The sequence below is a fragment of the Poecile atricapillus genome, chromosome 4, assembly GCF_030490865.1.
Source record: "Poecile atricapillus isolate bPoeAtr1 chromosome 4, bPoeAtr1.hap1, whole genome shotgun sequence".
NCBI lineage: Eukaryota > Metazoa > Chordata > Aves > Passeriformes > Paridae > Poecile > Poecile atricapillus.
The window spans coordinates 67,645,116-67,662,479 of NC_081252.1; the positions used below are offsets into that span (position 1 = coordinate 67,645,116).

At 40.5% G+C, this 17,364-nt stretch overlaps 1 protein-coding gene across 2 annotated transcripts in view; it reads right to left on the minus strand.

Annotated features, from left to right (window-relative positions):
- Positions 1-17,147, minus strand: part of FAM193A (family with sequence similarity 193 member A) — a 77,600-nt gene extending 60,453 nt beyond the window's left edge. For both annotated transcript variants that reach the window (XM_058838093.1, XM_058838092.1), the window contains exon 1: positions 16,605-17,147. In XM_058838093.1, coding sequence (XP_058694076.1) covers positions 16,605-16,838 — 234 coding nt within the window. In that variant the 5' untranslated portion in view covers positions 16,839-17,147. The remainder of the gene's footprint in view (positions 1-16,604) is intronic.
- Positions 17,148-17,364: the final 217 nt, after the last annotated feature.

Consider the following 17,364-nt stretch of genomic DNA (forward strand, 5'->3'; position numbering starts at 1 on the left):
TTGCTCCAGATGTTCTTTGCCTCTTTCAGACCCAGGAAAATAAAAGCTGTTCAATGGTCATTCACCACACCAACCACTCTTCAGGGATACTACTAGCAACAATTGAGAACAAATAAGAATCGGCTCAGAGAAGCAGGAACAAACTCCCCTGGCAGACAACCCCATTAATTTGAAAATGCTATCAAAGGAGAGCTTTGGCTTCTCTGACCATGTGATGAGGTTCCGTATGCCAGTAGGTGAGAATATAGAAGATTACAAGGAACTGACATACAAAAAAAGCCTTTCCTGGTTGTCAGCTTGAAGGAAGACTATTTTTCATGAGGATCATGAGCAAAACATCAAGAGTTCGAAGATGATATACCAGGGCAAGAGCCTAGAAGTAAGTACAAGTATTTATTCACAAAAATGCATAAAATCCAAGTAACCAATCCATCAGTCTTAGACAAATGCATACTAATGTGCAAAGCATAAGAAAAGGAACTAGAATTCTCTGAATGGGATTAACACTATGATCTACTACTCCACAAGACTGGTAGATTCCACATGATCACACTATTCCATTAGAGTCCCTTTCCCACTGGAATACTACCAGAAAAAGGATCCAGGCAGCTCACCAAAAAACACAACAAAAACCTGAACACACAAACAAAAACTCAAACCAAATAAATCCAAGTGCTGAGAAGTGCTATGCCCTACATCCAAAGGATACAAGCATCACAAATGCACAGAGAGGTATCCTGCAAGTCTGCAAATAATAAAAAGAAGAAAGCACATCAGTGTGATCAAGCTGCAAGCTTACCACAGACCATGAAAAAAGGCCAACAGACAGATGTTATCCTTTCTGAAAGGGAAAAAAAAATCCGTAAGACTTTTTGTTACATGGACCTAATAAGAACCTAGGCACCTACCAGGAATGGCTCAAGGAATGTACATTTTAAACACAGAAAGCAACTGGAGACACATCCTTTAGCTGTAGCAGCAATAAAAAAAGTAGTTGACAGTAAACAATAAGAGTTTCACTGGAAATGAACCATCAATTCAATGGTTACTGAAGAGGGAAAGGAAGGAAGAACAGCAAGGGACAGATTTCACATCACTATATAAGAGCTCACAGATGACAAGTCTATGGCAAGGAAGAGTTAATTCTCAAATGACACAATAGAAACGAACAAATTCAACAAAACCAAGCACAGCAAGAGAATAGAAAACATAGCAAGAAAATAATGACTCAGAAAAAGCACACATAAAGGGAGTAACAAGCTTAACAATGGCAAGAGAATAAGAGGGACAAATATGAAAGGCTAAAGGCACAAAACAGAAGAATTCTTATAAAACAGCTTCAGGGTACTAAGAAATCATTCTATCAGTATACTACTACTACTAGAATTTCTTCATTACTGAATGAAGAGAGAAAACACATGGATGAAGATCAAGTCCTCACCAAAGAGATCAAATACAAGCAGATGACGAGCGCAATTAGCCCAAGTAAATGAGTAAAAATATCCACCCAGAAATCACCTGACTATTGGAAAGAGCCACACTTATATTTTTTTCCAAGTAGGCTAGATCTGATAGCATTCAAGAAACTTCCTCAGGAAATCCTTTGAGCCACCTCAAAATCAATAATCTTGTCTTTGAAAACCGATGGAAGATGTCTTAGATAATCAGAAGCTTAGAAAAATGTGAACTATTTAACCCTCTTTTTAAAACAAAGAAACAACCTCACTCCTCAAATAAAACCCAACCCTCCACCCAAAAAAAATAATTTACAAAACCCCAAAAACTGAGGGAGAAAAAAAGGATAGTGAAGGTAGAAACACCTGAGGAATGGATTGTCTTCAGTTCCCAGAAAAATTAAATATACTCAAACAATCTATTTAAGCACTTAGATGATATAGACAGGAGGAACAGCCACCTTGGTTATATCAAACCAGTAAAACTTTCTTCAGTGAAATATTTACACAGGGAAGGAAGAATAAATGTCATGATTTACTTGATTAATGTCTTTGACAGCCTTCAGTACTGAAACTTTCTCACGACCAAATTAAATAGCAAGATCTTGACAATTACCATGAATTTCAAAATAGATCTAAGTGAGTATATGCAAAAGAGGAGTCAATAAGGTCAGACTGATGGAAAAAACTAATGCCACCTTGGGATGCATAGCTTATATGACACAGGACATAATCCTTTCACCTAATATTGCTCCAGTAAGTCTCAGAGGGACTACTGCAACTCATTCTGAACACAGGTCTTCCAGCCAGACAGGAACAGCTGGAGAAAAGCCACAACAGAACTACCACCAGACACAGACAATATACCTACCAGGAAAGGCTGACAGAGCTGTGGACACCAACCTTACAGACCAGAATACTAAAGAGAGAGGAAGAGTCAGTTCTCTCTATCCAAAGCAAACAGAATGTTTGAATTTTGGGAGAACTCTATGCAATAGAAAATTAACAGCAAAGTAGTTAAGAGTAATAGGCTGTTTGGTGAAGTTGTGGAGTCTCCATCACATAAGTAATTTTAAGAGCAGGTTAAACAAACAAGTAAGAAAAGCAGCATCAGTATTGTCTCCACTGGCCAGAAGACAGATGAATGAGATAAAAATAAGCATGGAAAAACCTTGAAGTTAAGACTTTAGAGGACTGATAAGAGATTCTGGAATATTACAAACAATTTTGGTGTCAGATTTAAGAAGCTAGTTTACAAAGATGGCTGCTTGGATTTTTGTCTACTTCCTAGAGTGAAATTAAAACCCCCAAAACAACAACAAAAAATATCAACAAAAAAAACACAACATAAAACGATCTTAAAGAAAATCAGTGGTATTCTGCAGACAAATCATCCATCTTTTAATATGTATCAAGGTACATAATTACAAATACTAATGTGGTTTAATATTTTAAAAGAAGATGAAAAGCTCAAGAATTAGTGGATTCTACCTAAAATGATTCACAGAAGGGAAAACAGGGCCAAAAAGCTCAACTCCCCTGGGAACTACCCAGCTTCTGATACACCATGGTGGTCAGACTACCTGCCTGCTCAGTGCCTGCTCATCAGTTACCCACACACATACTCTCTCTCACAAATGCACAAGTAAAAGCGTGAAAGCAGGAAAATGGAAAAAAAAGCCAAGTTAGAAGGATAAATCCACACAGCAGCAGTGGGACACACATCCTTTCTGCCTCTCCCACCCCAATTTATGTCAATATAGTGGAGTTGTAAGCCTATCCAGTATAATTTCCAACTAGCCAGGCCAACTAGTTCAGGAGATCTGACCACACGGACTGGTTTTCCATGAAGAGGAGTTACAAACATCCTTCCTCTTCAATACTGTCAGTCAAATTTTGCTTTAGAGGAAAAGAATCCCAACAGCATATCAGAAGGGCAGGCACAACAGGTGCCAGAACGACATCTTCCAATGATCCTTTCATGCTTTAAAGACAGGGATTTGTGCTCCACTAAACTCCCATTAAAGCCCACTAAGCAGAGACACCTACAAAAGAAATAATCATCAGACTTAACACTTTTCTGATCATGTAGTAACACTCATTAACAGATTACTGCTATAGCTGTGCAAACTCTCTCATGTCACAAACATCACCTCACACAATACCCATTTTGGTTAAAAAATTAAGACAAGGATAATTTCTAGCCATAAATAAAGTCTTAAAAGCATCAAAAAAGGCAGTCCATTACATCAACTATTTTTTGTTGATCATGAGTTAATACCAACACTAAGAAAACTTGGCCTGTAACTTCAGAAAGTTAAACTACTCAAGCTAACTATACAAAGAATATATTTGTGGCAGAAGTGTCAGAGGCAGGATTTTTGCAAGCAAAATAAAACAGTGAAGACTAACTTCCTGTTATAAAAACAAGGAAATACGCGAGTAACAAAGAAACCACAGAATTTTTTTTTCCATCAGACAAATTCATCCCTAACTTGGGAGAACAATTAAAACGTAAAAATACAATTATTCAGGAATTATTTTTTAATATTAGGACAATTCCTCACATACCAAGGGTTGGAGTGGGAATGTTGATCTGCTGGAGGTGAGGAAGACTCTGCAGAGGAATCTGGACAGGCTGGATCAGTGGGCCCAGGGGTCTGAGGTTCAGCAAGGCCAAGTGCCAGGTCCTGCCCCGGGTCACAACAACCCCTGCAGCGCTACAGGCTGGGGCAGAGTGGCTGGAAAGGGCCCGGTGGAAAAGGACCTGGGGGTGCTGATTGAGAGTGGCTGGACACGAGCCAGGTGTGCCCAGGTGGCCAAGAAGGCCAATGGCTCCTGGCCTGGGTCAGCTGGGCACACCAGTCAGTGTGGGCAGCAGGAGCAGGGCAGTGACTGTCACCCTCAGCACTGCTGAGGAGGCCTCGCCTCAAGTCCTGGTGTTCAGTTCTCTGCCACTCACTGTAAGGATGTCACTGAGGTCCAGAGAAGGGACACTGAGCTGGTGAGGGGTCTAGAAGGTAAATCCCATGATGAGTGACTGAGGGTGCTGGGGGTGTTTAGTCTGAAGAAAAGGAGGCTTGGAGGTGACATGATGGCTTTCTACAACTCCCTGTCAGGAGGCTGCAGCCAGCTGAGTATCAGTCTCTTCTCCCAGGGAATCAGCAACAAGACAAGAGGAAATGGCCTCAAGCTGTGCCAGGGGAGGTTTTAGGTTGGACATTACAAGGAATTTCATTGTGAAAACAGTTGTTAAACATTGGAATGGACTGCCCATGGAAATGGTAGAGTCACCATCCCTGAAGGTGTTCGAGAAATGACTAGACATGGCACTCAGTGCTATGGTTTAGTTGACATGGTGGTGATCAGTCAAGGCTGAACTCCATTATCTCAGAGGTCTTTTTAAACATAATTGACAATGTGACTCTGTATCCTCCATTTTGTAACATTGTACACTATTTATTTATACACTACTTCACAAGTTAAGACTTCATGGAAAAAGCTCTTCATAAGGATGTTGATCTTCTCAGGACTATCACAAATATAAACAGGTTTGGGAGTAAATTTCTTTGGGTTTTTTGGGTTTTTTTGTGGGGTTTTTTTTTTTTTTTTTAGTGTTTTTGGTACAAAGGAGGTCTAACACTAGTTAGGATCCTCTAGGCTTTAGCAGAGGAGACACAGATTACCATGAACTTCTGCAGCTTAGCTATCAAATCATCAGTAACATCTTATTGACTGAGAGGATGAGCCAATCTCACCAACAGGTAACACCAAGTGCAACCCACTGACTTCAAAGTTTGATTCAAAACCGGCTTCACATTTAGACGAATCCTCATTTCTGCAACCTTAGTTAAAAGCCACAAAGGCAAGCACACATTCAGATTTCTGCCTGAACATTCTACTTAAAGAATAAATTATCACAGGGCATTTCTAGCAATGTTTTAACAAATTTCAAAGGATCAGCACAATCCCCTAAACCTTACACAGTCATTAGATTTTTCACCTGAACAAAAATAAAAACATAGCCTCAGAATTATTTAAATATTGATAGAAGAATGTTCCTCTTAATTTTTTAAGATACAGCCATCAAGCTTACAAAAAACATACAACCAGTCTAAAGAATATTCAATGTGTGATTATCATAATTTCCACATAATTCTGAAAAGCAGTAAGCTAGGTCACCAATGACAGCACTTCCAAAAACATTAAATAATTAATATTTAACTTAGTTACTATGCAATGTTTCTCAGTACAAAGTTCCATATCCTCCTACATAAGGTTTCAAATCTGTAACTAGTGGATACTGTATAAGTATGGCCGCCTGTTTTCCAGACAGAAAAGTAATTGTATTTTTTTTCCTTTGAAAGCATAAGAAAAGCCTTCTTAAGGCTTCTGAAAGCCTTGTTTTATATCTAAAAATTATGGAACTTTAACTTTGTCCACTCTTACTCTTGTGGTTCAGACTCTTATGATGCTAAAAAAAAAGCAACCTAGCCAGCTTCAGGCTGCTGCTGCAAGCTGTCTCAAATCACAGCAGACACCAGTCCAATTCCCTGCAGACTTCCTGAAAAGAAGTGGAGAATGACAGTATAGTGAAGACAAATCTTGGAAGTAGCCAGGAAAAAATGTGAACATAAAATAAAGATGATTACACAGATAAAACTACAAAGTTTTACTTTGACAGTAAAATGCTATCTCTTGCTGGGTGACTAACTAAAACCTTAATTCATCTGAAGCCTATTCTAGTGAAGACTTGGGTTTCAACTACACATTAGCTACAGCCACATAGATAAGTTAAAGCCATTAAAACAAAATTGTGAAAAACTTCTGGTGAACCTCAGCTAAACCACTAGCTTGCCATCTGTTGTGGCAGCAGCTTATTGAAGATAAGCAGCCTGGAAGCATTATGGCAATTAAGAAATCTTTTGGTCATTAACTCCACACCAATTAAACACTAAAGGCTGGCAGAACCATACTGTGGCTCAGAACTGCTTTTTAAGGTGAACTCTTCTGTTCCCAATGACTGGCTTCACGATGAGACACTGTGTGGCAAAGAACCTTTAAACATTTAGTCAGGCACTTCTTTGTCCATTGGTAGCCCACATATATGTATGTTCTCCTACTCAAAATTAATTTCCATGCACACATCCAAACTATTTACTTCATTCCTACACTTACATAGCAATCTCTTTAACATTCAAAAACACCATGTTTCAAAAAGCCTGAGTATGTGCACACACACACTGTCACTCATGCCTCTGTCCACAAAAGTGTCTCTAGGCTTGCATTGCCATTAGTGTTATCCAAATTCAGAGCATCATATCTATCTCAGTGAAATATTCCCTACAACATATTTAAAATAGTCAATTGTTAAGTTTAATATGGTTATCCTTAATTTCTGTTAATATTTATAAACTAACAAAAGTCTGCCTATGACAACATTTTACTCAAGGCATTTTTAAATTAAACTACCAATCTCAGTGGAAAAAACCACCTAGTATTAGAAGTATCTGAACTACCTGTTCAGCCTCAAGAGGAAGAGAAGACAGAGAGTACATCTTCCCAATGTCCATAAGCATCTGAAAGGAGGGCGTCAATCACATGGAGCTAGGCTCTACTCAGTGGCGCAAGGCAACAGGACGAAGCAAGAGGTGGAAACGTGCACAGTAAGTTCCACCTGAACATAGGAAAGAACTTCCTCACTAAGCAGGGGACTGAGCCCTGGAACAGACTGCCCAGAGACACTCTGGATTCTTCCTCACTGGAGATATTCGAGAACTGTCTAGAAACCATCTGGTGCAATGTGCTCTAGGAAGACCCTACTTGAGCTGACAGGTTGGACCAGATGACCCCATCAGTGGTCCCGTCCACGTTCAGTAATTCTGTGTACAATTCAACAGTATCATCACCTTCCTAGCTTAGGAAGACTGCTGCTCTGAGAGCTAAAGTTTACGTTTTGCACATAGTGAAAGAAAGAAACAAACCCAAAACCACCTCACCACCAAAAACCAGAAAACAAGCTTTGGCATTAAAAAAAAAAAAAAAAAAATCTTAGTTTAAAATCTTTATTATTTTAGTCCCAAAATACAGAAGAAATCAAAGTTTGCAGTGCCCACAGTTAGTGCACTGACTTCAACCACATCAACATATAGCTGTTTGTACTAGTTCTCTCTCTCTGAAAAGAGCCTGAAAGAAAGAAGTGGGTGGCAGAGTGTATTCAAGTCTGGCACCCCTGCCTAAAGCCACATCTTTTACTTCTAAGGAGCCATCATTGATGCAGTTTGACAGCACAAAGCTGAAAGCAGGAGTAGTCAAGGTAGAGTATTACAGCACTTTTCAATACTACATGTGCATTACATTTAATATGGTTTCCAACATATTTCAACACTATACATAATGAGATATCCCCTAATACACAGACTTTAGAGTCATGGCTTGCATCAATTAACAGACTGCTTTCAGGAAAATGATTCAATTGACAGCCTTCTTTTCCTTCCCTCACTTTACAATCCTGGTATCATGACAGACATTCAAAACCTGAGGCACATGACCAAAACTTCTTAGTCAAATTCAAAACACAAGTCTACATCATGCCATGCTTAGCTAGTGCATTCAACAGTCTGTCTTTCTCTCTTGAACTCACTTGCCCATTTAAAAAGGCCAAGCATATTTAATGTACCATCAGTAACACCTGCTCTTTTACAGCTTTCTCCCTTCATTCACATTATCTCCTACTTCATCCAAAAGGAGAAAAAAACCCCAACATTTTAGTCTTATTCTATCCTTCCAAAGACCACACCCTCATTCACTACCCACAGACTTCTGTTAACTTACCGAACTTATAACTGCCACCTGTTTCTTCTGACCTATGAGGAGAATAAAAGCAGACCAAAAAATACCAGTCCCCAAGAAAGCAGTGTTTTCTTACATAAAAAGATGCTGCTTCAGGGTCTTGCTCAGATGTCAGTCTAGCTGGCAAATATCCATGCTTAGAGCTCCTAAATGATTGCTGTGGGCAGAGCTCAACACTAACACTGAGTTATGCTGCACTAGCTCTGGCAGCAGCCAGCTGTGCTAAGCCTACCTGAGAGGCAGATTAGTACCATAAATCCAGATCATATATTAGCTTAGATGACCAATTTTTGATAAAAGCTGGCTCAGGAGTTAGATGGTCCTAACACAGCATACCATATGCATTTCCCCCCTTCTCAATAGCTTTACGAGTGTTGTAACTGAGATGCCTGATACTGTAAAACCTGCTTCAGCTTCTGATGCTGTAGAGAAACATGCCTACTACTCTGCTCCTTACCTTCCAGAACTCTTCCTAAGGACTAATTTCAGGGGTTACTTCAGCTATGCCTGCAGATTTCCTAAAGGAGATGAAACCTTAAGGGAGAAGTAAAAAGATAACTACACAAAAACATAATTAATTAACTGTTGTCCACAGAAGTCTAAGTAGTAAAACCCTCTGAGCAGACTTCAGTTGCCAGTGTTTCTCTTCTTAATTCAGAAAATTACAAATAGTTGTGGGTCCATGGAGCCCATTACATTTTTAAAGGACAACGACTAGATTTAATTACTACAGCTAACTTATCATTCATATATTAGTTAATAAACAGATATCAGTCACTAGAGTTTTATACTCTAGTGATGCATGCATATGTTAATACCCCATCTTTAGAAAGTTCATGTTGAGAGCACATGTATAAGTTTGTGACATAAACCAAACACTGCCCATTCTCTGCACAGTTTGGTCTTGCTTTAAGTAGAGAAACTACTATTCCCAAAAAGAGCAACAACTGACTTAGAAATCAAAGTGAGCAAAGCTGACATTGCAATGTAAGCCATGACTAAACACTTTTGGTATTGTAGGCATAATTAACATCTAGAAGAATAAAGACAGGCATCTGAAAATTTACATCTAGAACAGCGAAGTCCCCTGTGCTACCAGCCAGACGCTTCTATCCAGCCTGCTACCGTTCCTCAGAGATGACAAGAAACAGCTATTTAGAGCAGCAAACACTGCCCCAACAGCTGATCACATCCTCCATCTGTCTGCAGCTTAACACAAACCACTGAACTGCTGCCAAATCACTTAAAGAAAAAAAAAAAAAAACCAAAAAAAAAAACCCCAAAACTCAACAAACCAGCAGTTTTTTCCTAAGAGCAGCTGCCATCCATGAACCCTCCCAGAAATTAGTCCTCACTGCCTATTGTGGCCCCTCCTGGACCACAAATAAATTTACTTCCCACAGCCACATTCTAAGAGGAGTATGAGTCCATAAGAGAAGCCCTGAAGTCCAGATGCCTTAAGTGTCAAGTTTGTTCAAGATCCAGGCAAGGAAGTCCACAGCTCTGGACTTCAAAATAATTACTTTTGTGACCTTGTAAAAATTTAATTTACCTGGATGATTGTGGTCTTATGTTTTTAACATCCTTCGCAAGTAACCACCTGTCAAAGCTACTATAAGCCAGTTCAACAGATTAGTGTATGAAAGGAGGACTAACATAAAGATCTACTGTTCATGTGGACTTTGGGATGTTCCATAAAAAAACAACACAGAGCCACCTACCACCTATTGTGGTTTGTTCCCCTAGGCAAGAGGAGGAGAGACTATGCACAGGAATAGTTCATGGAAGCACATAGATTTTCTCCTGAAAAATGTACAATGAAGTAAATCTTTTGTTTCCTCCTTATAAATGAGCAAAGTTACTCTTCAAGATATGACTCAAGGGGGCATGTATCAAAAACTACCTGAGCTCCAACTTCTTTTGTTTTTTTAAGAGGAAGAAACCATAACTGAGTATGGAGGAAGAGGCTAAGCATGGCCTCCTACACAGGTTTTTCACTTTACCTGGCTTCAGGCACTTAAGTTTGTACCAAAATCTCCCCAGGCTTCCTTTAATAAAGGGTGGAGAGAGATGGCTGCTCCAGAGACTGATGCAGAAAGGAATGCCTTCCTCTCAGACGCTTGAGTGGGTACTACCATTCCTAGGAATTTCGAGATACTAGGAATTCTAAGATTCTAAGAGAGAACTACTTCTGTGGCTTTTGCAAAAGAAGGGATTATTTAATAACATGGTTAAAGTTTCCACCCCAAGGAAGTTTTTCACCAGTGCTATCACCAGTCCAACATGAACACCTTCAGTTGAACAGCTTAGAAGAGGCTCACAGGCAGCCCCATTAATTTTCCCCCTAAAATCCACTTGGTAAAACAGTGCCTGGATTTACTTCTGCATCAGTAAAGCAGCTGTACATTCTCTATTTAAAAAAGTAAATAACAAGAAAATATTTAGGAAAAAATATTTACCTCAGGTAAATGCTATGTTGCTCAGATGTATCTTGAATAGTATTTCTGGTGTGTTTCCTCACAGGTGAGAAGGTGAAGGTTAGTAATGTCATAGGCTGCCTTGAATATTTACAACACAAAATTAAGTAACTGTTATATAAAAAAAACCAAAAACATACTTATTCTACTGTATTCTCAGAAATGCCTCAATTTGGGCAGTTCATGTAATTAAGAGTAAGATCATAAATGTTGTTTCCCCATTGAACTCTTCATCTGCAACAAAGAAAGAACTGAACTACAGTATTCTTCTAGACATTTAAGTCAAATGTTTCATTATGTCTAATTAGCCTAGGAAAATTCCACATATAGAATATTCTTTCTCAAAACAGACCAGCCCACAGCTACCTGTCACAGTTAAAATTAAAAAAAAAAAAAATTAAAAAAAGAGGAAATTGTAGGGATTGTTTCCATTACCTTAATAAAACAGGATATATGACCTCCTTTCCCATCAGTCAAGAAGCCCCAATAAACATGAAACTTTCTTTGATTACTCAGACCCATACGAACCCGGAACACTGCCAAGCACATCTATAAAGTTCTGTACGTCCTAAACAAAGCAAGCTGACTTCCCAGTTATTTCTCCAATCACTTCTCCACAATATATCTTCAGTAGATCTGTATTTGTTCAGGACCACCCTTGCTCAACACACGTATCAGGGTCTAAAAATTAGTCTCATAGGCACCAAGCACCACCAAACTGAATTCCCACATCCACTCAGCTCTCCTTGCCAGGCCAGAAGAGAGGCTGACTGGATCTCTCACTGCAAAGGAGAAAAGTGCCAAAGACATCCCCGAGATGGGATACCACCATAACAAGACAAATGCCATCACCAAGAAAGTAATGTCATATTAAATACTAAAATAAAGCTTCAGCTACTGTTTCAATCAAGAAACTTGGAAGAGACGAACTGGACAAGAACCCTGAATATTCTCATCAATATACACCTATTTCAGAACTAATTTTTCAAACTAATCTAGTTACAAATTAAATCAAGGTTTTGCTTCCAGTCAGGAAACAAAAGGGAAGAGGGGAAGGGAGTCACTATGTTTTTTTAGAGTAAATAATTTCTTTCCCTCAATCTCTCACATTTTGCAACAAATACAGCATGGGAAAAAAATCCTCTGCCTTCACACCTGGAACTGAATGTCTCCTAACAAATCCAAAGGAGGATCCTTAGCTTATATGGATTATACCGCTGAAACAGATGCCATTTTTTGGGACACACTTTTGGAACATTTAATTTCACAATTCACAACTGATTATTCTCATTATCAGTTGACCATGATTTTGCAGGTGCAGGAGAAATGGAATGCTCAGGGATTGGATATACGTCAAGGTCATGAGTACACACAGGCACACACTTCCCAGGAGCAGCATTATGAGATCTGACCCAATCACTGGTATATGTGCTTCTGGTGTCAGGTCTATTAGCTGAAAAATGCCTTAACTGAGCATGGGAAGAAGCTATGAAAGAGCTAATAATGTGAATGTTATGCAACCACTAAGCTTGTTTTAAAGTTTGAAATATTCCATTTAGACTGCTTCTAAATTAGCAAGCTAACTCAACCATACCATCTAAAGCAAATCCTAATAGTTTTATCCCATTCTGCCTCCTTTTATTAAAAAAAAAAAGCAGAGCATAAGCTCTTCAGGGCAGGCACTGCATGCCTATTAAAAAAAAAAACAGACTACCTTTAATCAGAGGAACAAATTTACTTCCTCACTGTCACAAAGGCTTGTTTTTTCTTCAAGTCAGTGTTAAGGGTGTTTCTAAGTACTTGCTGCCTCAGCCTGAAGAGCAGAGGTTATATTTCTGTTTTATTAATTGGAGCTAATCTAGTTTACCTGAGCCTTGACAAAAATTGGCCAAAATAAGTTTGCTTTTGGAGAGGAGGAGGAGGGGAGGAGGCCCTACATAAAAGCACAAGAGCTAGCTATTTGCTGAACTTCTGAGCTCCTGACAAAGCTCCTCTTTTGAATGTTTCCTTCCTTTTGATTGTTTGAATCATGGAAGGGGAAGAGTGAACAGGGAAAATCCAAAATCACAAATCAAACACAAATATCACTAAAACACAATGAGCTACAAAGCTGCTAAAGAAACTGGCAGTGTACATTCTGCTACGTATAGAATCTCCATTTAAAAAGCAGTACCCCATAATAAAAAAAAATCTGCTGAAGTACTTTATGAAATTCTAAGCCAGCTCTCAAATGCAAGAAGATTCAATACATTACTACACTTGACATACAATACTTAGAAAAATGCAACAGAATTGTAAAATGCCTACTAAATTATTTCCTTTGATAAGGAAATAATTGGTCAGGCCTGTAACAAAAAGTATTTCTGTAGTTGATCAGCTACTGACATACCAGTCTTCACTCCAAAATACCTGAACATACTAACAAATAGCCAATTTTGCTATAGTCTATGTATGAATTATGCAGTAATTGCTTGAGTTAATCAAATGCCTCTCATAACATCAATAATCCAACTGTCTGTCAAAAATGTACAGGATCAAATTAAGAAAGCCTGATGCAATGCATTGCTGAATTAAAACCAAAATATAACAGAAAGCAAGATCTATTTCTATAAATAAGCATATTAAAAAGAAAAAATCCTAGAGAAGTCATGCAGCAGCACTGGACAACTAAGTGACTTCATTTCCAGTTAAAGTTGACACAGTTACAGGTTTTCAAAACTGAGACTCCCTTGCAATGATACACTGCCAAAGCACACTTAATTTCACTAGCACTCCAAAACATCTGACAGTTCTTCAGAGGACGAACTCAGATGCTATAAAGCATGTGTATGGAATAACATACCTTCCAGGAAGATTCCATTAGGAGTTGCCCACTTGCATCCAGAACAAGACTTAGCATGCACTCCAATGCAGAATTTAGCCTACAGTCCTAAAAAAATCCTCCAGATAACATGTATAAAAACCTCGATTCAAATTTATTTGTTAGCTCTAACAGGGTTAGCTAGAATTTCAGTACTGGCACATGAGCTTTTAGTCTGAACCATAAATACATTCATTTTTAAACTACAGTCAACCTGTTTTATAAAGCAGGTTCAAAGTATATATTATTTTGAACAATTATTGACATACAAGGACGTGGACCACACACAAGCTCATTTCTTTACATGCTGCTTCATTCTTTTAGACAAAAAAGAAACACCTAACAGAACACTACTAGAAGAATATGCCCACCCCATCCAGAATGGCTGCCCTAAAACCAGGTAGGTGACAAGAGCCGGAAACTACATGAGGACAATGAAAACATGAGAACAAGTAGAACACACTATGCTGTGCAGCAAACACTAAATTCATGGGGGGTGCTGATGGTTATATTTCACATCTTTTCAAAGATTAAACATTTAAGTTTGTTCAACAGAGAACTAGCTGATGATTTCTTTTACTCACCAAAGGGAATTTCACATTATTCCAGGTAAGATGAAAGTAAAGCAAATCTGGTAACTATTTTACAGCTATTAGTGTCTTGCTTACTCTCCATCCAGCCAAAACAAACCTAATTTAGAAGTGATCTGTCATATAAAATACAGTTTTCTTTCTCAACTTCATCCAGAAAAAATATCTACTAGTTTTTCACTCAAAAAACCAAGTCTTGTATTGACCATGTACCCTAAACTATCAGATTTTTACACAGTATTAGGGTGATCCTATTTTCACATCAGCAAGAGTCATGCAATGACGCTTTATGATTTCACCTTTGCAGCAAAATTATCAGTGAATTTCTAAGTAGTGGCAAATTTCATGTCATAACCATTGGAAAGCTATTAAAAGTGTCAAGAAAGAGGTCACTGAAACCACTATGGGCAAAGCAACACCAACTTTAAAGGAGTATTATGGGGTATAAGCATTTATCTTTCAAAAAGCTGAGCACAAGAATTTATCTGTCCTCAAAATCTCATTCCAATATGCTTACTGTTTAATTGATCAAGGTCTCTGCTGCAGGTTTAACTAACTGATCTGTTTGTTTAACTGACTTAACTCCCCACTGCCAATAAGCCTTCAGAACCACTTGTACCACACTACAAAGTGAAATGGAAACATTCAGCAAATTGCATACAAATCTAAGAGTAGACGCCAAAAAAAAGATCAAGGAAGAGAAAGTTACAAATGCATTGTCACATGTTGTGTACACTTACAAAAGTACAAATAACATATAAGCAAGTGCAATAGACAGATGTATTCTCCCAAAAATTTAGTGCTGAAAGACTATTTAATTTTCAAGACATAACACACTTTCGGAGAGACTGACAAATTTTATTAGGAACTACCTTGTCTGAAAGACAAAGGAACACAAAATAGGTAGACTAGCAATTATTTTGACTTTAAAGATAAATTTCAGAAAGATCCCATACAGTCTGATGAGAACCAAAGTTCAAGACTAAACATAACCACAAGCCAGAAACATCAAAATACTGGGGGTAGTGGAGCCACATCAATGTCCCATTCTGAGCATCACTTCATTGCTGGTTTTATTTCCCTTGGCATGATGATGTTTAACAATCTACAAACCTGAACCTGTAAAGGCTTATGATCTAAGACATAAAACAAAACAAGATGCATCTTCTTGCTACAGGTTTAGTTAGAACAGCGTTGACTGATGACTTGCAAAGTTGCAGAAGAAAAACCTGCACCCCTCTTTGTCATTAGGCATATCATTCTTCTGGATATATAAGGCCCATATAGACTACTGTCCCAAAAGGAAATTATGCGTGAAGTTAAGTATCAGATTAGAACAGACATACAGAAACAGTTAATCTAAAGTATGGTAGACAAGTATGAAAGTGTATGAACCCAAGTTTTAAGGACAAGGGGAAAAAAAGTCAACCTACAATCACCACATTGATTGTTGACCCAGCAAAATAGATGGGCTCAAAACTATAGGGAGAACAAAAGAAACCCATTTGTTATATCATTACAAGTATATATTATTTCAGACATGCTACATCACAAAAGTAAATTCTTTAACTTTCCTTTCATATGCTCAACAAGTTCATGAGAGCAAGAGGAAACAGAGCAGGTGGTATGACATGCACATAGAAGTCTGAAGATGCTGTCAGCAGGAAATGCTGCTGTAAATATGATACCTGAACACAAGCTCTGTGTTGATAACAAAAAACTTGAGGCAACCTTTACAAGAGAAAGGAACATGAACTTATTTGCTCTTTTGCTACTTAAACTGATAGGACACCTTTTTAAGGGCTTAATCTTTGAGTATTTTTTCTTGGGAAAAAAAAAAATCAGTTACACCACACAATCTGTTCCAAATAAATTTCACCGTAATATGAAATACTGTAACAGTTCTGAATTATGCCAAGGCACCAGAGTGCCAACCACAGCCCAAGCTACAAGGAACCTCCTATACTTAACAACGAAGTTGGCCAATGCAAAAACGGCGTAATGGTAAAAAAAAAAAATTTTAAAAAAATTAAAAAAAATACAGGTGTCTTTATGCTTTCTCAAGGCCTGCCCGCCTATTTCTTACAGCTACTCCATTAAGGTGAGAGCCCGCAGATGGGGACGCTGAAGCTGATTTCAGGACAAACCCCAGGACGACACGGCCCTCGCAGCCAGCGCGGCCCTTCCCCCACAAAGGGTGGGGAGCTGAGGACGCTGCCCAGCCCCGCCGCCCCCTCCCCGCAGCCCCGGGGCCCAGCCCCGAGACCCTCCCCCCCCGGGGCCCGAGCGGGCCGGGGGGATGTCGCGGCGCAGCCCCCCGGCCGCCACCGCGGGTGTGCGGTATCACCGCAGCCACCCCGGCCCCGCTCACCTCGCCGTGTCCCGCCGCGGCCCCGGTGCCGCCCGGGGCTCCGCTGCCGCCGCCCGGAGCTGTCAGCAGGGCGCCCACAGCGGCCGGCGGGGCGGGGGCCGCTGCCGCCGCACCCCCGGCCTTGCCCAGCCCGCCGGTGCCGCCGCTGGGTCCCGGCCCGCCGGTGCTGCCGAGGCCGCCGCCCCGCTTGTTCTTCCGGCGCTTCGCTCCGCGCTTGGCGTCGGCCGGACTCATGGTGCTGACACCCGGGCACGGGAGGAGGGAGCGCCGGGGAGGAGGAGGAGGTGGGGGGAAGGGGCGCGGGGTCGCGCCAGGTGCCCGGGGGTGGCGAGGCCGGGCAGGGCCGGGAGGGTCCGGGGCTCCCCGGGCGGCGCGGGCGAAGCGGGGCTGTCACGGCCACGGGGACTCGCTCGGCCCCGGCGCCGCTGGGCAGAGTTACCGTCCAATATGGCGGACACAAGGGGAAAGTGATCCCCCTTTACGTTGGGGGGCTCCCCCTCGGCGCTGACGGGAACCCGCCGCGCGCAGCACGCTGGGAGGCGTAGTTCTGAGCCTCGCCATAACCTACCACCGGTACTGATAGCGGACTACAGCTCCCAGCGTGCATCGCGACCCCCGCCTGGGCGCGGCGGATGATCTCATGCGTCCCCGCGGAGGCTGCTGGGAGTTGGAGTCCTCCGGTGTGCCGTTAGCCGCGCCGGCCAGCGTTACCACCCCGGTCAGGGGACTACAGTCCCGCCCAAGAGCCACGTGACGCCTT